This window comes from Cygnus atratus, chromosome 7 (assembly GCF_013377495.2).
Source record: "Cygnus atratus isolate AKBS03 ecotype Queensland, Australia chromosome 7, CAtr_DNAZoo_HiC_assembly, whole genome shotgun sequence".
NCBI classification, from domain to species: Eukaryota; Metazoa; Chordata; class Aves; order Anseriformes; family Anatidae; genus Cygnus; species Cygnus atratus.
The window spans coordinates 27,819,185-27,845,768 of NC_066368.1; the positions used below are offsets into that span (position 1 = coordinate 27,819,185).

At 47.6% G+C, this 26,584-nt stretch overlaps 1 protein-coding gene across 1 annotated transcript in view; it reads right to left on the reverse strand.

Annotated features, from left to right (window-relative positions):
• ARID5B (AT-rich interaction domain 5B) overlaps positions 1-25,512 on the reverse strand; it is a 116,599-nt gene extending 91,087 nt beyond the window's left edge. Inside the window, 4 exon segments of the mRNA XM_035544563.2 lie at positions 13,966-14,191; positions 24,910-24,941; positions 24,944-25,172; positions 25,414-25,512. Of these exon segments, the coding sequence (XP_035400456.1) occupies positions 13,966-14,191; positions 24,910-24,941; positions 24,944-25,172; positions 25,414-25,434 (508 nt within the window). The 5' untranslated portion in view covers positions 25,435-25,512.
• Between the last annotated feature and the right edge of the window lie 1,072 nt (positions 25,513-26,584).

The following is a 26,584-nucleotide window of genomic DNA, read 5'->3' on the forward strand; positions in this document are numbered from 1 at the left end:
CCAGGACATACATTGAGAGACGTCCTGTGGCAGGGTGGTGTGAGATTTGGGTTGCCTAGCAGTGACTGTCATCTCAGTTTTTTGAGCCTGGAAAGGGTTCTGGCAATTAGCTACATGCCTCCTGATGGCAGCCGTGCCTTCCAAAGGATGGTAGGTAAAATGATTGTTTTAAAAGAAAAGCCTGAAGCTATTCTGAAGACAGATTTTGAGTGAAGTTTCAGCACCACCAAGTTTTTACCAAAAGCTGTATAGATGAGTTCAGATACAGGTACAGGTAGCTGAAGCTCTTCTCTTCCAGCCAGCGTGCCCTGTAAGCTGGGTTGAGCTTGGAGCTTTCCTTACACTACCTGTGACACTCAGTATGTCGTGGGCCCAAGGACTTTTGTTTCTTGTGAGCTTGTGCTCCAGCTGTAAATATGATGACCATAAAAAGCACAAGTGACAAAACCACTGTAAAAACAAGAGAAAACGAAACCACAGCTTATTTTGCTTATTTTCCAAAATTTCTACTTGCCCAACCAAACCTCTGCAAAACCTTTGTTACCTTCCCAACTAGAAATAACTGCTGCCCAAGAAATGCTTCATGATTTTAAGTGAGAAATTTGCCATCTACCCAGCAACATATGAACGACGCTTTTATAAAAACGTACTCAAACCGTTTTCAGAGCCTGGACAATACAATTTCTAAGCACTATTGTCACAATCTTCCTCTTCAAATAAGAAAATTAATTGCATTGTTTTCCTAAAAAGTAGAAAGTGAATTATTTAGGAAAAACAGCCATACACTAAGCAGTCTGACATTCTTGGGGAAAAAAGAAAATTTCATTTGTGCAGCAGAAGACAATGGTTAGTCATTAGCTTGATTAGAAGTCATTACAGACCCTTCTGGCAACTGCTGTTCTGCTTCACCGTTCATGAGGGTCTCTTATTTTAGAGACAACGCTCAACAAGTATTCTCCAGGTAAAAGCTATGTAAACCATTTGTTACCGTTGGGCTGACTTTGTCTGCAAGGTGACAAGGGGAAGAGGAGTCTAACAGAGAAGAGCAGCCTTTCTTCATCTCTGCCCATTACGAAGCCGCTCCCTGTGCTTCCCCAAGCCAACAGAGGCAGCAAAGAGATACTGTGCTGTACAAACACCCTACACGACCGGCCAGAAACGGGGGAACAGCTTTTCATACTAACTTATGTGGATTTGCCCATTTGTCTGATCACTTAAAAGTCTCTCAACGAGGCAGAGAAACTAGCGCTAGAGTTTCTGCTGTAGAGGGTGAAAAATGTTCCTATTCCATTTGTGCAAATACGCTGGGCCCATGTTATCAAACACACAAATTCCTGTCCACACTCTCTCCTTCCCTCCTGCGCACCCTGCCATCAAAATCGCAGGGACAAAATTGGCCTCATTTCCTGTAAATTTCATTTAGACCCAAATGTTCTTAAGTATGTTGTCAGGGAATATATTTTAAGGCTGTTATGCTCCCTTCTGATCTCCTACCCTATGCTTTTAAGATATTAAATAGGCTTTGCCCAATAAATCAGATGTTTTGTGCCTTGGAATCGCGTGGTATCTGAAATCACCGAAGGCAAAATCCTGGGCCATTCACATCTGCTATGTGCAAGTCAGAGGGCCCAGGTCTAAAAATGTGAGGTGAAAAATGAGCTCCAAACCTTCCCTGCAGGGAAGGCTCACGGCCACCCTTGTCCCTGTGGCAAGGCAGAGGGGCGCCCACCGTGCTGCCCAAGCAGTGCCCGTCCCTGCTCCCAGCACAGCGCCATGCCACCCTCCTGCTCCCCATGTGGCGCAGAGCTGGAGCTCCTCGTGGGGTACAGTGCCTCTTGCATGTCCCAGGCCAGCCTGAAAAATAAGAAAAATGGCACTGACCACTCCAAAACTGAGTGGAATGGTTGTCCCAGGGGCTCTTTTCCTGTTGAGGAGTATAATAGCTGGGTAGGAAAATCAAGGCATCCCTCCCTCTCTCAGAAATGCTCAGGAGGGCTCACATTGTCCTGCCACGCACAGTGCTAAAAGGTTTGCTACCGAGCATCACAGCAGCAAGCCTCAACCCAAGGTCCGGCCCTGAATATTGACAAGAAATGCTCCCACACGTCCTCCCTACCTGAGCTGGACGGCTGCCCTGGCAGCTGATGGCAGGGCTCCAGCGGCACAGCAATGCCCAAGGGAGTGAGCCCCCAGCCCCGCCAAGCTGACCAGCCCCCGACGTGCCATGAGCCTCCCCCTGCACAGGCTACGGACCCAAGCTTTGATGTTTTACAATAAATAGCACAAAGACAACAAACAAAACACATTCAAGAAACACGGTGGGAAAGGCGCCAGTGTTTTAAGGAACGTTCCCTTTGGAAATGAAGCCTTTTTTAGCCAAACCACTATGATTTTGTTTTAGTGACTCACACAAATGGATTCTGGATTAAGGTTTAAAAATGGGATATTTTCTCTTCTGCTTCTAGGTTCACCTCAAGACATGTGAATGAAAAAATAGCAGCAAGAATATTAGGTTGGACTTACATTCACCAGCAGACACTAAATAGGGATCTACTAAATTTGTAAAGCTTAGCTGAAGTTTCAAATATGTAATTCTGAAAATACAATTCCTCCTAAAGTCAGGCTGGGCAAGGACCATAAAACTATAAAAAGATACTTTGTCCCCATGGACTGTGAGAAGCTAATCATTAGCCACTCATTTACAGTGTTTACCTGTTTATCACATTATTTTAATATGTTTCCTTCGTAGCAGCCTACCCCTCATTTCTACTATATGGGTTAAAAAAAAAAAAAGGATCCACTGCCTCTAGGCAAAATGTTTTTAAAGACAAAGACATTTGCTGGATGAAAACTGAGCACACAAACAAACAAAGCGTACAGAAATTTGTGTTTGACTACTGTTGGGCAGCTAGAATGGCATTCATTTTCTTTGCAAAAATTTTCTTCCAGTTTTTGATACAAATGACAGTAAAATATGTACCCAGCAGCAAATTGAGAGAACTAAATTTAAAATGCACTCTCAGACCACTCTTTCATTATTTTTTTTTTTTAAACTTTTCTTTTCCAGGGTGAGAGGGGAAGGGAAAGCTTGTACCGATGTTTTGAAGTACTGCAAGTTCTTTTGCCTTTTAACAGAAATATGTAAACAAGGTGTATGGCTGTAGGGTAATGTTCTAGTCACAAAGCATTCAAGAGCCAGAGTGAAGCTATTTAAAGAATGGAGTATTCAATTCCTGAGGCCAGATGCTAGTATAAATATGAAACTATGTTCACACTGCAGACTAAATTATTTTTAGTTTCTGCATTTGAACTGCCAAAATTATTTGGTTGTGTTTTGTGTTTTTTTATACTATACCACAGAACTTATGGGGCCACATTTATAAGTTTCTGAACAGAGGATTAACAACACAGGCATAAAAGGACTTTTTCAGCTATTTTCTCTGTGCAACAAAACTAGGAGTGTATACTGACATACAAGTAAGGGTCACTCAGGGAGTAAGAAAAATAAAAATAAAGATGGAGCTGAAACATCTGAGATTCTTGAAATAGATTTTTATAGTACCTTATCATTTAATTTTCATCCCACAAAGCTTTTAATCTGGAAATACTCGGTGTGAAAGAAAAGTGGAAACTGTGGTTTTAAAATAATTGAAGAGAAAAACATGCACTAAGATGGCATTACGCACAGTCAAACAGTACTTGGGTTTGCCAAGAGAACTCACACAGACGCTGCTAATAATATCATGTCAAAGTCATCAGTAATTAACTAAAAAACAAATAATCAATAATCCCATGACCCTGCCACAGCAAGAACATGCATGAATCCAGACAATGAAATAAACTGGGGGAGATCAAAGCAAATGCAGGCTCAGAGACTAGCTGGGTGAGGACCTATGGCTGACACATGCCACAGCCTTCAAGTCACCCACGAGGCTGACAAGGACCCCCTCTTGCTGTTGACCCCTTCACTGTTGTTTTTTTTGGTCCTGTAATTATCTTCTCTTCGCTTCATCAGCTGGCAAGGGTAGAAAGTCCAGGACGTATCTCAAGGTCCTGATCCAACTCTTACTGTCAGGGGCATTTGTCCACCAGGACACAGAAAGTAACACAAGAACTGCATGGAGGGATGTCAATGAAGCCAGAGCCCCTTCCCACTGCAAATACCACAAATGCCCTGGGAAAGCATCTAGGAAGGTCCAGACATAAAGCCAGGAACGTCAGTCTGTGAGAAGGATAAGCAGAAAGGCTGTAGCTTGGTCAGTCAGGAGACCTCCTGCAACACTAAGGAATGTGGAATTACTGCGCAGACTTGCTTTGCACAGCGTTGAACATGCATATTTTGCCGATGACTTACAAGAAGGATGAGGCCAGTAACGCAGCACAGCTGTCTGGGGGAAGATGGTGGGAGGGGAAGGGGTCCTGCTGCAGCCTGTCTAATATCGGGATGTGTGAGCCGACACTAAGTACCTGTGGAGACACTGCCACCGCCCCGATCCAGGAAGGCAGGGGACACCAAGCTTAATTACAAACAGGTGACACGGAACGTGCTGAAAGCTGAACATGCTCTTGAATATCGCGTCAGGGTCAGGCCCCAGTTCCTAATTAACTGTTCTTATCAGGCACGGATCTGGTATCACAACAGCGAAGACTCCTTTCGGTAGACAGGCTGACAATCCCAACCTTCCCTGGGTATTTGCAGCTCGCTTTTAAAATGCATTAGCCTGCACTTTCAAGAAACCTGGAACCAGAATATCCGGGCCTTGGTTGTTTTGTTTCTTCAGTAATAAAAAGTGAAAGAACGATGCAGCTGTGGACAAAATGTTCAGAAACCCGCCAGCTACCTTGTCGTACTTTACCTGTTTTCCTCTCACTAGCCTCATTCGCAGGAGCAGAACAGGACTTGAGGGAATCTGGAGGAGGCCAAGAGGGAAAGTTTCCCTCTTTTTTTTTAAATTGTATTTCCAATTTGTTATAGGATCCTTGAATTGTACAACACATGGGGATCTATTCCACTCCTGACACACATGCCTAACTCCCCCTGGCACTAACGGGAATGGCTAACATGTTGCGAGAGGAGAATTGCCCCCTAAAACTGCAGGAGTGTGAATGAGGTTGTAAATCTATCTCGAGGTTCTGGTAACATTAGAAACCAGCCTAGCATCTTTCTCATGGTTTATTATGATATCACCAAATCCCCTCCATGTATTTATAGCCTTGTAATTCACAATTATTCTGGGTCCATAAATGTTTTTGGCATCTGAATGTAGAACTGATACTATTATTTCACATATTATGGTACTGTCCGTGAATGCTAAATTTATTCCAGCAGAGACTCCTGGAGTTCATTCATCAGATATTTTATGCTACTGTTCTTTTAATGATTCATTTATCCTTAGTAATATTTGTATTCTGAAGTGTGGCGTCTCCAGCCGACAGCACAATGCTCTGCTGAATTATCTTTTTCTTTCACAGCATAACAAAGTAGAGCACAGTCAAATTGAAGATGGCCTTTAGTACACTGTCAGAACAATACTGCTTACCAAGCATATCCAGACACATTTCTCAAACCACATGTAATGCTCTGGCTGCCAACATGCTCATAAAGTCATTAACCAGCATCTTAAAATGAGGGTGTGATACATATATTTAAATGTTTAGGAAAATCAAATGTGTGCTCTGCTAGAAGCTTATTTTGAATTTCAGCATCTACATCTATCAATTATGCAGCAGTGTGCAGATGTAAAAATACACCTTGATTTTTCACAACCTGCTAAAATAATACATATTATCTATCACTAGCAGAAGCTTCTTTACGGTGTTAAGTATTTGTCCTTCATAATGTAAGAGAGCAAGAGAGACCCAAGCTCAAGCTTTACAGCACTAAGGATTCATTTTTACAAGCAAATTATTATTAGCAATAAAATTAAGGAGGAACTTATTTTACATGGTACAGGTTTCACTAAATGAAGTAAATAAAGGTGATGCCACAGCACTCTCCTGTACAAAATCTATCCAGTTACAAGTCACGCTGTTACATTTTTTTAATATTCACTTTCTCTGTCACCCACAAACTGCACTCCAATTTATACACCTACTAGGTTTAACCCCTCCCTTCCCCAACACCCTCATCTATCAATGGTCTCATCCTGCATGGATCACCAAGCCTGCAAAGACAAGCACGAGCCTGCAAAGACAAGCACGAACCAAATTAAGCAGCCACAATGTCAATACTGAGAGCCTTAAAACTTGGTTTAAGAAGAGCAAGGATACCAGATCCCCCCTTCCCCTGAGCGCCCACAGAGATGGGTGCTCACAAGGGCAGCACACAGTGCCGGGCAGGTCCAAGGCAGTAGGATTTTGCAAAAAGAGGAGAACAGGGAGAAAAAGCAAGTCTCCTTCAGTTTCAGATGCACAAAGGATACTTTCCCTGATAAACCCCTGTGGCATGAGATGGGCCAGCTGTAAGAATAGTGTATCTTGTAGAACAAGCACCAGCCCTTCTGAAACAGAGTGGTCAGAACCACACTAAGCTACCTAGGAAGACAGACAGGCCGGGCACGTTGCAGGCTGTAAACAACAGACAAGCTGTGTTTCTGGGCATGGGAGCTACGGGCAGGCACCTCTGAAGAGCACCGTGGAAGGAAGGTGCTGAGGAAGCTGGGTCTGGCCCCCCTGCTCCCCCCAGCAAGGGAACTGGCTCCCAGGACCGGCCGTGGCACAAGAAGAGCCAGAGCATCCCAGCATGGCCACGCAGGTCGCAGGCGGGGTGATTCACGAGCTGTATGAAGACAGCTCCCACTTGATTAACGGAGCGCTCGAAGTCAAAGGTGACCGCAAGGCTCCCAGTCCCGGGCTCTGGCAGCGCAGAATTACAGCCCAGGAAAAGAGCCAGGCAGGAAAAAGAGGACGTCCTCGGGGCCCACCCAGCAGCGTTATGTAGGTGCTCGGCTTACGGATCTCCACGCTCAGCCGGGTTGGGCTGGCTGCGTGGGAAGGATACAACACAGGGAAAAAGCACTGGTGGTCTGTGGGGGACCAGCAGCTCTGACCAGCAGCCATGGCACATGAAGGACAACGCTGATCACCTCCATCGTGGCGCTGGGCAAGGCACGCTCAGGGACACAGAACAAGTCCCAAACTGGGTCCCCTGGGATCCAGAAACAATATGGGCAGGGACGGAAATGAGAGTGAAGGCTGGGGAGGAAAACAGCACCCTCTAAAATCAAAAGTGGAAAAAAAAAATAAAAAAAATAAAGGAAAAAAAGGCAGACATTGAGATAAAGTCAGATTTAAAGCACAGCAGCGCTGCACCAGGAGGCACACGTTTTCAGTTACTGGAACAAAACCTCATGGTCAGTAAGAATTAAATGTAAGATCCAACAGTGACTAGAAGGGAAAAAATCCTGGAGAGCAGACACATGTGGGTTATTACACAGCCTGGCAAGGTCAATCTCGGTGCTAAAAACAGACAAAAATAAAAAAAGCCGTCAAACATTTTTAAAGGGACACTGTCCCACACTGGCCGCTCTTGCACACTCTGCGAATGGTCGTTATTTTTTATCTACTTATTTTGCAATTACGCAGGCCGCTCCTGCTCCAACCAGAGGCTGCAACAAAACTCTTATTAATGGTGCAAGCTGCGGCAACTTCAGCTGCAGAAGAGCATGGGGCAGCTCCCTCCAGCTTCTCGAGGCACTAAAATTTAACTCTTCCCCCTCTCCTGCCCTGCAGCCCTGCTTTCTCCCCTGATGTTTTGGAGCAGACCAGGACCGCAACTGCAAATGGCTGTGCTCCACGGCACCGACAAAGTGCCCTGTCATACCAATACATAATTGAAAACGCTGACACAGTGACAACTGCTATCAGCGCCGTTCTGATAATCACGTTAGCTTGCTCCTGCCGCAGGAAGAGGGGGGGCGGGGAAAGGCACTGCGATTTAGGGGCTACCCTAAGAGAAGTTCTGTGGGATCCTGTTTGCATTTCTTGGCAGAACTTCGGCATTTCAAAGACCAAAATACCCACCTCCTCAATTCCCAGGGGCAACACCACCACCCCCTTCTATAAGGCCTTTACAGCATGTCAAAGTTTGAAAAGAAATCCCAATTTTATCTCTTTGATAAGGCACGCTTGAAGTTCGAGACGTGTGGTGTTAAAACTCCTTTCAAGAGCCACAAATAGATGAGGCTCAACACAATCCAGCGGTGAAAGAAAAGCTTCCATAGCCAGTGCTGCGTATTAAAATGTTTTTGTCACCCCCATACGCTTCCTCGGTAGTGAAGCAGGATGTCACCAGAGAAAGGAAGAAATTAACAGCACTTAAATCATCCCAGCATTGTTTGGGTAAACACGTGGCCTCATGAAGGTCCAGGTGGCTACAGACAACCCCTGAGGACCCCGCCAGCCTCCTCCGAGAGAGGCTGAGGGGGTGCAGAAGGGAACAGCCAGGGCTGAAGGGAGAGGGGCAAGTGAGAAGGGGGAGCCCAAAGATGCTACTGGGTGCAGGGTCACCCCCAGGAGAAAGTAAGCTGGTAGCACAGGATTACCGGGGCTACATTGCACCTAACAACAGCACCACCCTTCAGCATTCAAAATGCAGCCAGCAATTGAAGCCAACAACTACTAGTTACCTTAAACCAACTGGTTAACAAACAAAAAAGTGACCATTTACCTTGCCCTGTTCATGCAAGGCCAAAGTTGCCTGTCTGCTCAACACTTCAGGTTATGTCCAATACCAAACATGTTAACACCGAAGACAATTAAACCAAAGGATGTAGGACCAAAGGAAGCCTTCCTACTCGGCAGCACTCGGCGGAGCAGTCCCAGCACTGCCCCACAGCCCACAGGTGCTCTCGCTCCGCTGTAGCGCTGCCAGCATGTGCTGGGCGCTGCACAGGCACAGAAGAAAGCACCACAGTCCCTTCCCCAAGGGAGCCGTCCTCCTCCTTTCAGGCTCCGTGGGGCACAACAGACAAGCCACGTAATAGCCTCATCTACGGCAAAAGAGCTCTATCAATTGGGCTGGCAAAAACGAGTTAGAGAGGTCACTCTGACCCACAAGACAAAAAAAAACAACATACAGTGCACAAGGGCAGAGAGGGGAAAATGGGATAATGGGACACTCACAGGAGCTTTATCAAGATCAAAATGGCATTCAGTTTGGACAACGGGGACAGGAAGGCACAAAGAGGAGGCACAAAGTGCAGACAGAAGAAGGAAGGGAAGAGAGTTAGAGGCATGGGGCACGAAATATCCAAAGTAGCTGTACTCTGAATGGCTAACAATTAGCTGGTCAGAAAATTATTGCATCAGGCTAAGCCAGGCGAGCCTGAATTCAGCAGCACATGACAAACAATGAAAAAGGAGAGTCGGCATCAGTTCAGAAGTCCCCACAAGTGTCTGAACGCAGTACAGCTGCAGATGATCAGTTTTGATAGTATTACAGTTTGACTATGTTACGAGCTGATAATCTTCACCTGGAGAAGTCATGCCTGCTGCAATGCCCCTGCCTGTGAAGTGAGCTCAGTGCCTGCTGGAGCCGGGCAGCAGCCCTGCTCCGCTCCTCCTTCCAAACTCACTGCCATCTGCCCTGGATCACCCAATTTACATGGAAACATTATCTCCTAATGGGGACCCAGGATCTGCCTGCTGTGCCAACTATGAGACTGGTAAAGAGAAGGAGCTGAGAGGGTGAGCCAGTCCTGCGGCACTGCCCCAGCCCACAAGCTACACTGTTAAAAAGAGCGAAGTTCAAAAGAGTGAAGCAGAAATAACCACTGGAAAACCAACTATGGACTGGGGAAGGGCAACTGTCAAACCATGGCAGTAAGCCATGAAGTAGCCAAAAAGTAGCACTAGATTTTCCTGGATTTCCCTGAGAACAAAGATCCTAATTCTACCCCCAAACACACGACTGTGGGGAATGAAAGACAGGACAGGGATAATTTCTAAATTTTCTTCAAGTTCTTCCTCAGTGGATCCAAACTAAAAACCGCAGCAAAGTCTTTAGCAAGCCCCAAAACTTGGTCATCCATCAGTAATGCCACCAGCATGGGAACAGGAGAGCCCACAGTGTGGCAACTTCAACCACGCGTTTCGGTGTCATAATGCTTCACAAAAGATGGATAAAAAGAGCGGTGATGACAGCCTGGGGACCCAACCTGGAGCATCGTCATGACGGCCTCCTGTGCTGCAGGGGTGCCGACTGCTAGCTCGCCACGATCAGCCTTCTGCCACCTCGCTGAGCCTGGCATAGGGCGCTGGCTCCTCGGCTACACCCAGACAGCACCTCAGCCCAGCTGAACCCAAACCTGCAGAGCCTGCAAGTGCTGAATTCAGTCATTTTCCCCTCCGTCTCTTCTCTCAATTTCAGCTCTGACTCCTCTATCTTTTATTTCTTTTTCTAAAGACACATTTAGAGATGAAACCATTCATAACTGCCTATCCACAGACAGTTTGTGGCAGCATAATTGACAATGAGTCTGCTGCAAAAATGAAAATGCTGTTTTAATAACCTTGGCCTAAAATACATTCTGTTGTATGCCTCAAAGGGTTTCAATAAAAAGTCAACCTGTAGAGACATATTTTCTTGGCTTAAACAACAATCCAAAGCATATAAATGTAGTCCAACTATAATGACATATTTATAGGCCAATAAAGCTTACACTGCAGCTTTCATACTTCACTTAAAGGAAGTCTGTAAGAAGCACTGTTATATAAAATAATTTGAATTTTTGTCGAACTATAGCCCAAGGAATACAAATATGCAACTTTGCCATATTTAACTGATAGTGTTTACATTGCTTAGTTGCTAAAAATTTTGTAAAATGAAATAATTTCTCATTTGGTGACTTCCCACTAGTTTACCAAATATGGGTGTACAAGTCCATTTATTACAAAGAAAAATCCCCTAAATAATTCTAAAGACAAAAATAAATAACTAGCGGCCTTAGTAGTGAATGATTTAATCAGACCAATTCTTCTGGAAAAACAGGTTCTCATGTTCATTATGAATAATACATTCCTGAGCAACTCTATTTTTATATGCTGCATTGTTGTTATTCTTTGTTTTTCTCAACATTTGAAAGAAATATTCAGAAAGCTATGAATAGTCTTAAGATATAAACTGCTAGCATTCAATATTGACATATTTGTAGAAAGGGACAGAATGTATAACATAAATACCTCAAAATGCAGAAAGAAATAATTCTTAAAAATAATTTCTCAGGCTGAAATCTTGAAGCTTACCAAAAAAAAGGGAAAAAAAAAAAGGAAAGAAAGCCATTGCTAGATCTTTTATTTAATACAGTCCTAAGGAAAAGTTCTGCATAATTCACTAGTGATGAGAACAATGCCATTTTACAGAAAAAGAAAATTTGCAAAAAACAATGAAGGAAAAGAGAAAAGAAAGAAGAGAAAAAGACATGTGCAAAAAAAAGACTAGAGAAGAAAGAAAAAAGAAAAAGAAAAGGAGAACAAAAAGAAGACAGAACTACATAATTTGAATTAGGGTCAACTTTCAATTCTAGGTGCATAGTTTCTCTGGGTTGTGCATTAACCAGGCCTTATTTTTGTCTAAGCAAATGCCACAGAGCATATGCTACAATGTGTAAGCTGCTCATATACCAAGGCCCGGCTTTGCCTGGTTATTGTTTAAAGCCACCCTGCTCCCAACATAACACGTTTAATTAAGTATATTCACACAGTGCCACTTCTGTGGTTCTGTATCAGCCATGTTTTCATTTCATCGGGGTTCTTTCACCCTCCACCACTTCTGGATAGTTTGTGAAAAATGATTTTGTTTCTTCTGTAGTTTTTTGAGGGCTTTAGTAGGGATATAATTTCCTATTACTTTCTGCAGCTTGGTACAAAAACACCTAGTAGGAAAAATTTCAAACTCTAATCACTTTTATGGGGTTTTTCTGTAATGGAAACATGCCATTTCACAGGAAAAAAGGGGTCCACGAGATCACCTTGCTTATGTAGGCCTTTTCAACACACGTTTCAGCAACTTCCTCGTCTACAGTCAGGGTTACATATGAGCGTCACTAGCAGACTTGTGCATGGCCTGCCAGACTAGCACAAGAAGGGATTTGTTCCCTTCAGACCTTCTTGCCTGTCAGCTGCAGGTCTTCTTGAACCCTTGGTTTTACTCCCACCAACCAGTCATGAAGAAGAAACAGCAATCATAATCAAACATTAGTCAAAACACCCTTTTCTACTGAAAAAAAAAACAACAAAACAAAACAAAAACACCAAGCATAAAGCCAGAGCCACCGACAGAAAATGAGCAACATCGGAATGTGGGTTATCAAAATTATAACATACAGTTTGGATTCCATAAGCATTTTCAGTATAACCCTTACTTTCAAAGGGCTTAACATGCAAATATAAGCTTTAGGCTTAAGCATAATTTTCTTTGGCTCCTAGGGTAGGTAACAGCAATTTCATAACTTACCACAAGGGCCTTCTTGTTTGTTAAAAACAAAACCAAGAAAACATTAACACACAAAGTTCTATCTGAAAAACATTAAGATTCTTTTGACGTAAGAAACAAACACAAATAAATGTAGTATGCAAAGAAGATGCCAGGGCAATATCAGAGAAAATCACTGCATGTAATTATGAACCAGAAGAAACCACACGGAAAAGCAAAGGAAAAGAGAAAGAATTGTATGGGTCTTTTTTTTTCTTTTTTTCCTGGAGAGGTAATGAAAAATAAGATCAGCTTTCAATTGTACTTTAATCCTCCAACCTACATATCTAATAGTGAAATGCAAGACTGACAAAATCACTTTACCATTTGGTAAGATCAGAAAAACGAGATGCAGAAGATAAATCCTCTAAGACAGATCTTCAGCACAGTGTAAATTGGCTTCGACGCCAACACAGTTGTGCCATTATGAAACCAAACTTGGCCCTGTATCTCCTGCTCACATAGGTACAAAAGCATTTGTTCACATGCATTGGCCTTAACTTTTATTTTCTTACCTTTCAACCATTTATGTCCTAAATTTGTCTTTAAACTCAGAACGTTTGTTAAAAGTTTGGTTCAACAGAGAAACGTGCCTGGGATAACAGCTATCAGGCATCCAAGGTCCTAATACCACAAATAGGCATGTTTACCAGCAGGAGACCCATCTCCCTTGGAGAGGCCACCCACCACAATTTCAGAGATCTGAGTGTCTTAGAGGTGTGAAAGCAGTCACAGAGCTGTAAGCCTGTTTGCAACCATCCAAAGTAGCAAAGCTACCATATCCCTCCCTAAAAACAGCCAGGAAAAAAAGCACGTCTGTCGAGTACAAACCACAGCCAGAGAACAGCGGAGCACACGCAGAAGGCCTAAACTGTGTAATAACATAAATATTAGAAGAAAACACACCAGGCTCACAAGAAAACACATGAGCTACAGAGCAGTCTCTGAGGAAATAGTGGACATCTCCCTGCTGAATAAAACACAAAGCTGATCGTACAGAGCCAGGACAAACACTGAAAACTGGAAACAATCCTGCACTTCCAAAAAGATGGGATTTAAGAAGTGAAAGGCCTTCGGTCTCTCCTTCCTTGTGTAGGAAGCCTAGAGGAGACGTGTCATATTTCTTTCACCATGCTGCACAGCTTTGACCTGACCCCAAGGCCTGCACAACCCCAGGGAAAACCCTTGACAATTCACTGTGTTCCCATATTCGAGATTTGAGCCTTAGAACTCAGTGATACCTCTACAGAGTAGACAGGTAGTACAGAGTTGCCCCACATTAATCTCCACGGAGTCAAGATGCAGGGCAAGCAAGCCTGCAATGAGCTCACCACCAACACCCATCCCGCTCGAGTATCTCATCACCACACCTCTGCCCGAAGCACAGATATACCCTGGGAATCGGCAACAGTTTGGCAGGATTAGGCTCATCTGCCTCCAAAACACAGTTGAACACAAGCCGCTCCCCACAGGAGAAAGCAAGGGACACTTACCGAGGTCAGCCTTCTCCTTTAGGATGTCTTTGAAGTTCAAGCCGCTGTTGAGCGTGGATTGTCTATATCTCATCAAGGCTTCCTTCTGTCCATTCTTCCCCACATCCATTGGCTTAACCGGCTCAGCCCGGAAACCACACTTCCACTTGGAGAAATCGGACTGGGCCCATTTTGCCAAGTCTTCAAGCTTCACAGTGACTTTCTCTGAAACAGCAATAACTTCATCCTGCAAGAAACAGTCAGATGAGAATGCAAAATGTCATGCAGGGCTCCACAATGGCTGATAAACTCTTAGCCCCCCCCACCAAAAGGCGGTTGGAAAAGCCTGTCTTGTTGTTGGCAGATTAATTTTCCTGTGATACAGAATACCTAATACTTCATTTATTCCTCCTGCCACCTAAGTGGAAATATTAGTTGTTTACTTGAAGCAACTACACATAATCTAAAGACAATTTCTAAGACCAGGGCAATGATCCTAAAAGGCATTTGAAATACAGGTTGCCAAATCACATTGTGTATAACCAAAAGCCTTGAGGGAAAGTTTGTTTTTTAGGTGCAATTAGCTGCAAATGTAAAAATTCATGGCTGGATGACTAATGGTTATAGCTAGTCCTGAAATAAATGGACTAAGTAAATCTCAGATTCTTGGAACTCTGACTCACCAGAAAATTCCTGTGTTTATGGTACATTTTCCCTTGGCTTATACACAAATATTGAATTTAACTTTTGTCCTAAAAATTAAATAAAACTGTGATGTAATCCCAAAAGAAATACTACATAAATGTTATGTGCTTCCCACCAAAAGAAACTTGCACATTCTCATGTTTCTGAAAACCCTTTTCAAGATCAGAAGAGAACTGTAATTTTTTTCCCTTCTTAAACATACATTCTAAGAAAAGCACTTAAACCTAGTTTAGCCTCCAGAACATATACTTGAATTAAACAGCTCTAATTGCTGAATTTTATCCTTCCAGGAAACAATCAACTCCTCTCAGTCATGATGAATAAGCAGAATGTTTTATAGCTGACTGTAGTAAGCAAGGGCTCAAGAAAGCCTCAAAAAATAAACATACAAACATACATAAATATCCAGGAAGATACACTCCAGATTTTTTAGTTAAAATAGCAGAAATAATTTATATTGTAATGAGAGCTGGCTGCCCACCACACCTTGCACTCTGCACATTTCTAGCACTAAATAAGGTTACAGGTTCTTGAAATAAATAAACCAGAATCCAATTTTCCTTCCAAATAAACACAACTATTTGCAAAAGGGAAAGAAATCCTTTGAGTTATCAAACAAAGAGAAAAGCATGATTGATTCTCTCTGTGTGTTTTTTTTTCCACTGAACACATTCCTCAGGAAATAAAATACTGCTCAATAGGAAAAAAATAATAAAAAAAAAGCTCTATTGTGATAAGTTACACACAACACAAAACCTGAAGGATATCTGGTAAAAAAGCAGATCTGATATTCCACTCTCCCTCATATAATAAAAAATCGCTTCATAAGCAGGCACCTTCATTACATTTAGTGCAGTAACATGTATTTGGTCAGAAATGAAAGGCACGCTAAGCAAGCTTGTAATAAAATCTTTTCCTTTTACCATTGCACAGCATAAGAGCTTCCACCGAACAACAAATAATAGCGGTGATGTTTTAAACCTCTGTTTATGACAAACGTCAATACTTTGTAAACAAGTGTTGCATACTACAAAGTACAATTTCAATGGATGGTTTCACCCAATTTCATTACACCATCCACTTGAAATAATAATAAAAAGAAAAGCTGTAGTTGCTATCTATTTCATAGCTATTACGTGGTGATTAATAAATGTCAGATGAAAAAAAAAATATATATATATATATCAGCAGTTTGTGGATGAAGTTTTCTTTCAGGATGTTGCACACAATCACCAACCACTGTACTATTTCTAATATTAAACACTAGAGCACTTTAATAAAAACCTGACTTGGAGATCAGACATGTTTTTGGTTGAAATATTATTTTCCAAATAGCTCTCATGATCAAATGATTATGATTTCAATTACTAGTTTCTTCATATCCTTTCCAAGAACTGGTATGACTAATTTTGGCTGGCATACAAAGTAAGCTGAGCAGACAATTTATTAACCAAACGAAAAATACAATCACTATTACATCATCAATGAATAAACTTGTTTTCCAGAATACAACCTTCACACACACACACACACACACACACGATGTGTACATAGGAGGAAAAAAAAGAAGCCCTACTGTAACAAACAGTGAATGGGTGCCAGTGCAGCTGCCTTCACAAAATGGCGCTGGGTGTCTGAGCACAGCCTCAGTGGCACAGAGGGGTGCCCAGGAAGGCAGCACAGAGTGGCTGTCTCTTGTCACCCTGCAGCAGCCACGTCCCCAAAGGTGACAGGTCCCCGTCACCCTGTGGCAGCTGCATCCCCAAGGGCACAAAACGGGCAGGGACGCCCAAGGAGGGTGGCTGACTGCAGGCCTCATGCTCATGGCAGCTGGGCCGGGCCTCAGGCTCCAGGGAGGCGCCGCCGCGTAATGGCGGCCCTCACCTCTTGCCTGTCAGCCTATCAGGGCCTACCCTGCACCCTCTCAAAGCTGTGGCTCCCCCACCATCAGCACCCCCAAAACTGAGCTGTTCCTGATGCTGAAGAGACACTGTTGTAGTCCTCTGGCACACATGAAACCCAGGCACCTCCAGAGGAGGCCATTTTCCCCAGATCTTGGCCCTTTGCTAACACAAGAGGTCATCTGCTCCCATGGCACCCAAACTGTGGTCACCCAGCTGCTCCATCACCTTTGCTTATCTATGTATCTTGCCACCCTTTTACACACCCTCAAGCAACCTCCCCATGCATTGTGGTCAGACCCGAACTGGGAGTGGCACTGGAGGTCACCCAACATGTCCAGGGCAGCCCCCTTCCCCATTTGACATGAACCACTGCACACCCACTTCTGCAGCCCTTCTAGAGGAACCCTTTCAATGAGATGACAAAGGAATACAGATGTTGAATAAATAAAAACCAGGTACGCAGTGACACATGACTAACAAACCTTTAGAAGATTAAAGAAATCTGCTGTATAGCCTTCATGTCATTCATAATTATATCTCTGTGTAAACATGAAAACCACCCGCGTCGCATACAGTGCATATATATATCTAAACAAAAATCAACTTGTAGTCTATTAGCTATGCTCTGAAGTGATACGTTTATGAGGTCTCCATTGCCTGGTAAGTCTTTAATTGCAGGTTTTTTCCTGCTACACCAAAACTAGACTTACAGGAGGAAACAGTGAGTGCCGATTTCAGCTCTGCTCAGGAGCGGGATTTATCTCAGGTGCTCCTTTATGGATGCTGGTGGCCAATGGGAACACTTTTCCCAGCCACATAGTTGTCTAAATCTTGAAATAGATACTGACTATATAAAGAGGCACTTTTTCTTCTGTTTCTATAAAAGTGGGTATCTAGTCAGCCTGTAATTTCAGCACATCTTAAAAGACTCCTGCACGAAGCAGAATACTTCCATCTATTGAGTGGAAAAAGGGGAGATGGTTAAGAAACGGCGATGATACAAACTGTCCTCATCCCTCGCTTGTTTCTGAACAGCATAATCAGATTGGCATTTTCGGAGAAGAAATCCAGGGAGAAAGGGACAGTATCTTCTCGAGAGCCGTTATGCTTAAATATTATGTCACTGTTGTCTAAGCAACCATCACGGCCTCCTGCAAGCACAGACCACTGTATTGCCTGACTCAGCAGATGGCTGGAATACTTACATTCAAGGAAAGAGGTCAGGTAGTTAGAATAGTTTAAAGCAGATAATTATTTTTTAGAAGAAATATTAACTCTTACAAGGCAGGGAGTCACAGGGCACCACAGGGAGGTCGTACATCTCAACTCCACACCCGCATATGCTACATCACAACTTCTCACTCATTGCCAATAACTAGGAAAGATTTATATTTTAGAGACGCCAAGGCAGCCTTAAAAGAATTACGGCAACTGAGATATCTCAAAATTTTGACGTGCTGAGACTGTTTTCACTCCAGTGCTTCCAGAGGTCACTTAAGGAATTCTGGAGGGCAAGAGCGATCCGAACACCTGCTTGGCTGTCTCCTAACATCAAATATGTGGCCTGGAGAGAAAGGGGAGATGCACTGTAAAAACTCTTGCCAATAATTATAGGAGACACCTCGTGTCATTTATCTGATCAGTCCAACTTGCATTAGAAAACACCTTCAGCCTTTTTACTGAAACCTTTAGGACAGCAGATAGCTGAAGATGCATATTTTACAACCCAGTACACTGCCGATGAAAACATTCATCCACAGGAGCAAAAAATACATTGTGACTCTTACGCACTGTATTCACCACAGATAATAGAACTACATATTTCACTGGGACATAAAGTCCCCTGTTATTTAGGGCTTTTTTTTTTTTAATATATCCCATGTATTTTTTAGTTTTCCACAATTTAGGGGAAAATGCCCTTCGCATAATTTGCACAACAATGCTGCTCTCACCCCAGGAACCGGGCACTCTGTTCTCTGCCAGGCAGGAACTGCTGCTCCCATTCTACAGAAGGGATCACAGAGTCACAGCAAGCCTCACGGGAGGCTCCTGCATGTGGCACGGGCAGGTGAAACTTTCTTTCTCCTTTCCCTGCTTTGGGTGCCTCACATGGTGATGTGTATCCATGCACTGCCCTTGCCCAGGATGGACGGAGGCATCCTGCAGGATGTGGGGATTGGGGCTGGCAGCCTAGAAGGTACCAGCGTGAAGGGACCCAGGGTGACCATCGCTCTGCACCCATGAACCCCAAGGAAAGCCTTGAAAAGGGAAACGTGCACAGCCCAAGAATTGACCGGGCACATGGGAGAATTTTAAAGAGGCCAAGGCAGAAACTTTCATCTGTTAATCCTTCCCTAATTACTTTAAAGGGCTATAATGATCTCGTTAAATTCAGGTGACAGGTATTTCCCCAGCCTCCTGCACTATTTCCCCAGACTGTGCTAGGCCCTACGTGGCTGGCTTAAACTTATGCTGATGGTGAACACTGAATCCCAACAAGCTCTCCCCATCCACCAGCATCTGAGACCAAGTAGAAGACAGCAAAATTAAGGACGCAGGTGAAGCCCCTGAGGTCGCAATTCCCTTTGTGTTTGTACACAACTATTTCTACGTAACTCAGTATTTCCAAAGCGAGACATGCAGTGCATCCCGGGGCAGGGCAGCACCGTGCTGTTGTAGGATACTTTGTGGGATACTGGTCCATCTGGGCCAGAAACTGGATGGAGATGGAGCCCTCAGAGGGACGGCTGCAAGCAGCCATATCTGACATTTCTACTGCCAGCCTCCTTCTCCATTTCTTTTCTTTTCTTCCTCTGGCCCCTGAGCACAGGTTCAAACTGAATTTCTATCTGTCACTGCAGATAGAAGTTCTGACCAAAGCGAGAATAAGCTTCAGTCGAATTGTTTTCCCATCACATTGTTCACAGATCTCGAAGAGTTGTTTTAGTTTAGGCAAGTTCACAAGCAATTAATTCCTAATTTTGCCTACTACAGTTACAGTACGAAGAGCTTTCCTTGTAGATTACATAATTATATTTTTCTTAACAAGGAGTACATTGCATTAGCAGGTTTAAATTATGCAAGCTTATTCTTTTGTCTTTTGTTATACTGCGTTCTATTGTGCTAGTAAAACAATATGTGCTTTAATTAGCAAATATCTGTAAATAATTTACTTGCTTTTCATACAGCAGAACAATGGAGCCAATTTTCACATACATCCACTGAGCATGTCTAGTGGGTTTCTTGCCAGAATCTTCCATTGTTCAGTATCTGTATCAATCTGCCCATCATTAGCAGCTAACATCCAACAACCCAGAAACAAATCAAAGTTTCGGCCCCCAGGAGCACCCCCAGCCCCCCCCCCCCCCCCCCCCCCAAAACCGAGGCCACAGTTTGCGAAGGAAGATTAAAATATCTAGAAAATGAAAACAAACTATTTTATTATCTATATTACCCTGGCACCTTCACGTAGAAACATGGATGCCTGCCAAGCACTAAGGTCATTGGATTCATGCCATAAAATGCTGATGTTCATCTGACCTTCTGACTGCTTTTTAGCTACAAAATAAAAAGCTCAACTTGATATGACACTATGAATCACGCAAGCGTCTGGCCTCTGCAGGGTTAAATCTGGGCGTGAACCCACACTGCACACACACACACACATACACACAAAGAAAAAAAGCTCTTAAATCAAGAGTGGATGACTGTTCTGAGACTTAAGGCATTGTTATTTTGAATGCGAATGAAAGGGCCAGAATAAGCATTGCAAGAATATTTCAATTATGTATTTCCCAGAACTACATCTCTGAGCAACTAATGCAAATATTGCTCCCATAACAGTAGAACTTCTTCCTGAATAAAAGCATATAGGAGCGTGAATCAGAAGATACTTTCTATATCACATGCATATTGTTTGAATATTATTAAAAATGCAAAATCTATGTATGTGTTACTCTCCTGAGCAATACAGTAATTATGATTAAGGGACAAGCAGCACAAAAAGAGCCAATTTATCTTACTTGTGCTTAGGAATACTATTGTGTAACTAAGCAACTAAAGACAAAATATAGTCTAATTAATTCACTCCTATGCTTATTTAAAAGACACAATTAGAACTTTTTTATTTTCCAGCCTGCACAGTATCTCAACATGCTTGAGGGTGTACCATGTGAAGCCTATTATTCTCCAAAGACAAGAGTTTAATGTTTAGTGCCACTGATCAGACTGGGAACAGCAACTCCAGAGAGCAGTGGGTGTATTTTCACAGTCTGAATGCACTGGGAAAGGGAGGGAAAAGGGAGAAATGCAAAAATGTGAAAGAAAAAGGGATCTGCCTTGAGTGACCAGACGCGCCAGATTGCTGGCTAATGGCTAGCAACATGTGGCTTCTCTGAGTAATATCCCTGCCCTCTTCTTCCTTTGCCAGCATATGCTACTGGTGGCGAGAGAGATAAAAATATACAGAGTGGATACGCAATTACCAAAACCATGATATTTTATGACAAATGCCATTTCTCTAACACCGCTATTACGGTGCGCCCGATTTCCAAAGCTGAATTACTCTGAGCAAGTGTACGGTGGAGATTGATGCTATTAGCATGATTTTTGAAGCACCCTTTAATAATCGTAATCTGCATGTTCGAAACGTGTTGCCATTACCCGTGTTGACAGATACAAGCATAAGGCATGCACCACGGAGACCAAAACGGGGCCGTTCGCATTTCAAGTGAGAGCGTACAGGATCCTGCGCGTGGCAGAAACCCGTAGCCATGCGGAGGGAGCAGCACGTGCCCAGGGGGTGGAAACAAGCCGCGGTCCTCACGCATGCAGACAGGACCTGGCCACCCGGCGAGCCCCCGGCCGCCAGCCAGGCCCCTCAAGGGACGCTGCTGGCATCTGTCCCCAAAGCGTCAGAGAACGAGCCCGCTGCACGCCTTAGCTTTCTGGAAGAATCTCTGCAATTATAAATGAGATACATTTATAGAGTGATGACTTTTTTTTTTTTTTTTTCAATTAGTCTGAAAATGCAAAATACTGCTAGGGAAATAATTACAGGAAACTAGCTCTCTCCTCTCCTCTGTATGAGCAATGCTTACTCATGTAAATTACTTGCATGAGTAAGGATTATTTGCAAGGCGAAAAGCATTGCATCAGATCCCCAGTTTGGGAGAGCAGATGAAATCAACATGAGTTTGTAGTAAACTTAGATCCTGATGAATGAACCAAAAGCAGATTCCTACTGATGGTGCAGCCTAAGCGGAAACTACATTTATGATGATGCGGGACGATGCACAGAATGTCATACCATGCAAAATAAATCAGTCGCTTGTTTGGGGCTTTTTAGGAATTGTACACACCGCACTACAAACCGTCCCTGGATTTAATGAGCACCGGCTTTGATATCTATTTTTAAGCCCAGCCTAATTAATGCCAACACCTTTAAAAACATGAAAATACAAGGCACTAATAAGCACATTGCTCTGGAACTGCTTCTGCCAGGGTCAGCCCCTTCACAGCCCTGCACTACCCCTCAGAACAGAGGAGGGTCCGAGCCTGAGGAGGTCTTGCCCAGGGCTGGGAGGCCGCAGCCAGCCCCTGCCCCCAGCACGGCAGGTCCCAGGCACCGGGCAAGGGGCTGGGCAGGGGCTTTCATCAGCAGCACGACTGCACAGCCACCCCCTCGGGGCCCAGCAGCCCCCAAATGTCCTCCTCTGAGCCCACACGAGGCGCTCGCCCCTCCTGCACGAGGTGACCCCATGCGCAGCCGGTGCCTTCGTCTCAGCGCAGGTCTCACTGAGGCCCTCCTGGGAGCAGGGGGCGAGCTCTTCATCGCTGCTGGGCCTTCCCGCTTCATCCCCCTCAGCGCCGCACCTGCTGCAGCTCCTGGGCCCCGGTGCTTCAAAAGCAGCGGCGAAGTTTTCAGCAGGGCAGAGCAAAACTCTTCTGGTGCACCCAACACTGTCCCCCAGGGCAGCGTCACTGTCCCTCACACAGCAAGACCCCCGTCCTGAGCCCAGCGCTGTCCCTGCTCGCCAGGCTCATCGTGCTGGGAGGCCACGGGCTTTGTGGCCTGCAGCAGCATCTCCCTGCCGGGCCGGGGGTGCTGGAGCCCAGCCGGGGCAGCAGCAGGGGGCACGCGCCTCAGCTCTAGCCCCTCAGTGGCCTGGCCCTGGGCACACGGCAACGTCCGGCTTCAGCAGCGCTGAGGGTTATATTTAAGTCTGGGTGATGAATTCAGCCGGCTATAAAAAGACTTGTATTTACACTTATCGCTGATTAGCTCAAACATTTGGCAATCAGATAAAATACGCCATCAGAGATTTCTGAGTAACAGAAGCGTTACATACCTCCTTGCTCACTCTCTCTCCTCGCAGCCACTAGCTGAGTATCGTCATAGTGTCAATGCTGCTGTTACAAAAAAGCCGGCGGCGAGCTGCCTCTATTAACCACGATGCTAGCACAGAGAGCTGCCAGCCACCGTGCCTAAATCACTGGCGGGCTCGACCCAGGCCTGCCATTCGACCAGCCGCTCCCCGATGGATGCTTTTATTCACAGTGAGCGCCTCCGCTGCCCTTTGACACTGGCGGGAGACTCCGACACTGCAGCCGGACAGCACACGCCGCAGCGCTGGCTCGCCTCACCCACAGCCCTACTACGTACAGCACCAGGCGTTTTGGCCCAGCGTCGCTCCTTCGCCAAGCAAAGGTGTCCGACACCCACGAATTGCCTCTCCCCTCAGCTGGGAGCAGCGTGTGCCCCCTCACGCGGGAGCCGTGTGGGGAGCCGCGGAGCCCGGGGATGTCACCCACACGGGGGGCTGTGGCCCACCTACAACACCGGGGGAGCTGGAGACCCCCCGTCCGCCTCCCGCGCGGCGCCAGCCAGCACCGGCCTTTGTCTGCCGGCTGCGCGCCGCTGAGCAGGAGTCGCATCCTTGAGAACTATTAAAAATCAATGCTAAAAATCGTTCCGGTGTCTATAAACAAGTTAATGGAGTAAGTGAAAACAAAGTACATGTCTTAATGGGAGTGTTATGTTGCCCTCTCTAGGCCCTGGCTCTCAGTGCCGGTTTCTGTAGGCTCCCTGCCAGAGAAGTATCACTCAGAGCTGTTGCTGTTGCTGCTGCTGCTGCTGCTACTCTGCTAATGAATGACTAACTTAGGCCAGAGGGGAAATGACATCACCGGGGTGTAAAACACAACTGCATTAGGAAACTTTTTACCTGCTTTACATTTGTCATAATTATTCTACACAATACGACGAGCATTTGCATAATTTCAAGGCGTGCCATTATCTTAATTGAAAATTGTTTTCATATGGTTGAATAATGCGGAATGACATCAGTTAAAGCCCCAGTGAAACGCAGAAGGATAATCACACGGCTAATTACTAGCGGTGTTTGCACGTAAAAATAAATAAAATCGAGCATATTATTAGGAAGGTGCACGCAGCTGAGAACTCTCGTACCGGAGCAGCGTTCTGCTCGTAATGGCAGGATTAATTTTCTCTGATGTTCCTACCACAGTAACATGAGCCGATCATTACGGCGTATTAAAATGATTTGTGTCCCTTTCCCCACCCCCCTTCCCAATATCGCCGGCGTTACACGCGCACGCACACACGGCGCCCCGGACGCGCCGCACGCAGGCACAGTTTCAAAGAGTCGCCACGGGCAGGTCCCGAGCATCCCTCGCTCGCTGTCACCCCGGCGGCTCCCGGCGAGCTCCCTCCTCGCCCCGGCGGCACCCGCGGGGCCCCCTCGCCAGTTCCCACGCGGGACCCCGGGGCCGGGCGCGGGCGGAGCGGGGCCGGGGCGCGGGGGGCGCAACCTGCGCGGCCCCTGCCCGGGCTGCGCGGCCGAGCCGGCGGCTCCGGCAGGCGGCGCGGAGCCCCCTGTGCCCCTACCTGTCACCGCTCACCTCGCCCGGCGCGTCCCCGCCAGCCCAGTGCCTTTTGATCTCCCTCGGCCTCCATTTCGTAATTTCCGCCCTCCCCGGCGCACCGGCTGCCGCCGAACCGGCCCCGAGCGCTGCCCGCGCGCCCCCCCCGCGCCCCCTCCTCTCCTCTGCCCCTCCCGGCGTTTCCAGCCCGGCCGGGCCCCGGCGACGTAGCGGGGGGTCGGGGCGAGCCCCGCACTCGTGCCCCGCTGCCGGGCCGGGGGCGCCGCGCCCGCCCCCCGCCCGCCCGCCCGAGTTCCCGGGCAGCGCGCACCGGAGCGCCCCGACGGCGCGGCCCCTCCGCGGGCACCGGGGGGACACGGGGGGGGCCGAGCCCAGGCATGCAGGTGGGGACGGGATGGGGACGGGAGGGGGGGCGCGGGGGGGGGGGGGGGGCCGGAGCTGCGTTTACCACCTCGCCATGGTCACTGGTCCTGCCCTGGGGGTGTCCTCGGGGAGAAAATAAAGTTTGGCGCTGGAGAGAAGTTGCCGGCTGGTGCGCTCCTCCCAGAGCAGCTGCAGCTCCGCGATGCAGGCGGGCTCCTCCGCGCGGCACCGCACGAAGAAGAAGTCGCCGAGGGAGAGGACCCGCGCCCGGCCGCCGCCGCCGCGGCGCTGGAAGCGGAACGCCCGGTAGAAGACGTAGGGGCCGTGCGAGCCGCACGGGGCGCCGACCCACTGCGGGGAACAACAACACGGCGGCGGCATCAGCGCCGGCTCCGCGCCGCGCAGCGCCGCGCAGGGCAGGGCGGGGGGGGCGGCGGAGGGAGGGAGGGAGCGAGGGAGGGAGGGAGCGAGGGAGGGATGGAGGGCGGCGGGGGGAGAGGGAGGGCGGCGGGAGGGGAGGGAGGGAGGCAGCGAGGGAGGGGAGGGGGCGCGGGGCTGCGCGGCGCTGCGCGGCGGCGGGGCCGCGCGGTACCTGCAGTGCGCTGCGCTCCATCGCGGCTCCGGCGTGATTGAACTCAACATTCTCCCAAACTTGTTGGCGTGAATGGAGCCCGGCAGGTCCTGGCAGGGCGAAGCCGGCCCCGCCGCCCGCCGCCCCCCGCCGCCGCCGCCCCCGCGCCGCCCCGCCGCCGCCGCCGCCCCCCGCCCCGCCGCGCGCCCCGCCGCGCCCCCCCCGCCGCGCGACCCCCGCCCCGCCGCCCCCGCGCCGCCCCGCCGCGCCCCGCCGCCGCCGCCGCCCCGCGACGCGACGCCCCGCGACGCCCGCCCCGGCCCCGCAAAAATGCCCGGGGGCGCCGGCGGGGCGCGGGGGGGCGGCGCGGGGCCGGCGGGGGGGCGGCGGGGCCCGGCGGGGCGCCCCGCGATTTTTGGGGGGCCGAAAGGGCGCGCGGGCGCGCTGCGGATCTGACAGGACCTGCGTGTATATGTCTAATATAAAGCCCATTTCCTGCGGCGCGAGGGGCGCTGCTCGGCCCCGCACCGCGCCCGCTCCGCACCGCGCGGCCGGGAGAGCCCCCCCTGCGCGGGGCCGGGCGGAGCGGGGCCGGGACCCCCCCCCGGGCCGGGACAGCCGCGGGGGGGCTCGGTGCCTTTTTTCTCTTTTTTTTTTCGTTTTTCCCGGGGAAGGAGGAAAGTGGGTTATCGATTATATAAACGCATCAATATTAATGCGCGTGTGCGCGAGGGACAGGCACGAAGACAAGAAGCACCGGGGGGGGGGGGGGGGGGGCTCTGCGCATCCCGCGGAGCCTCCAGGCTCCCCCCCTCTCCCTGGGAGGGGTCACGGGCTGCGCACCCGCGCAGGGGCCGGCAAAGTTTCCGCCGCGGCCCCTCCGCGCCCGCGGAGCCCGGAGGGGGCATGGGGGGGCTCCGCTGCTGCCCACCCCCCCCCGCCCCCGGGCGCTGCCGCTCCGCGCCCGCGCAGCCCCGCGGCCGACCCGTGTGCGCACCCCGGGACCGGGGATATGGGGGGGGGGTGCGGAGCCGCCCCCAGCGAGGCAGCCCCGACCCCCCCGCAGCGAAACAGCGGGGGGCTGAGAGGGACGGGGGGGGGAAATAAATAAATGAATAAATGAATGGGGAAATAAATAAATAACGTCCGCACTAATGACGCCAGCGGTGACGTCAGCGCTGCGTGCCCCACG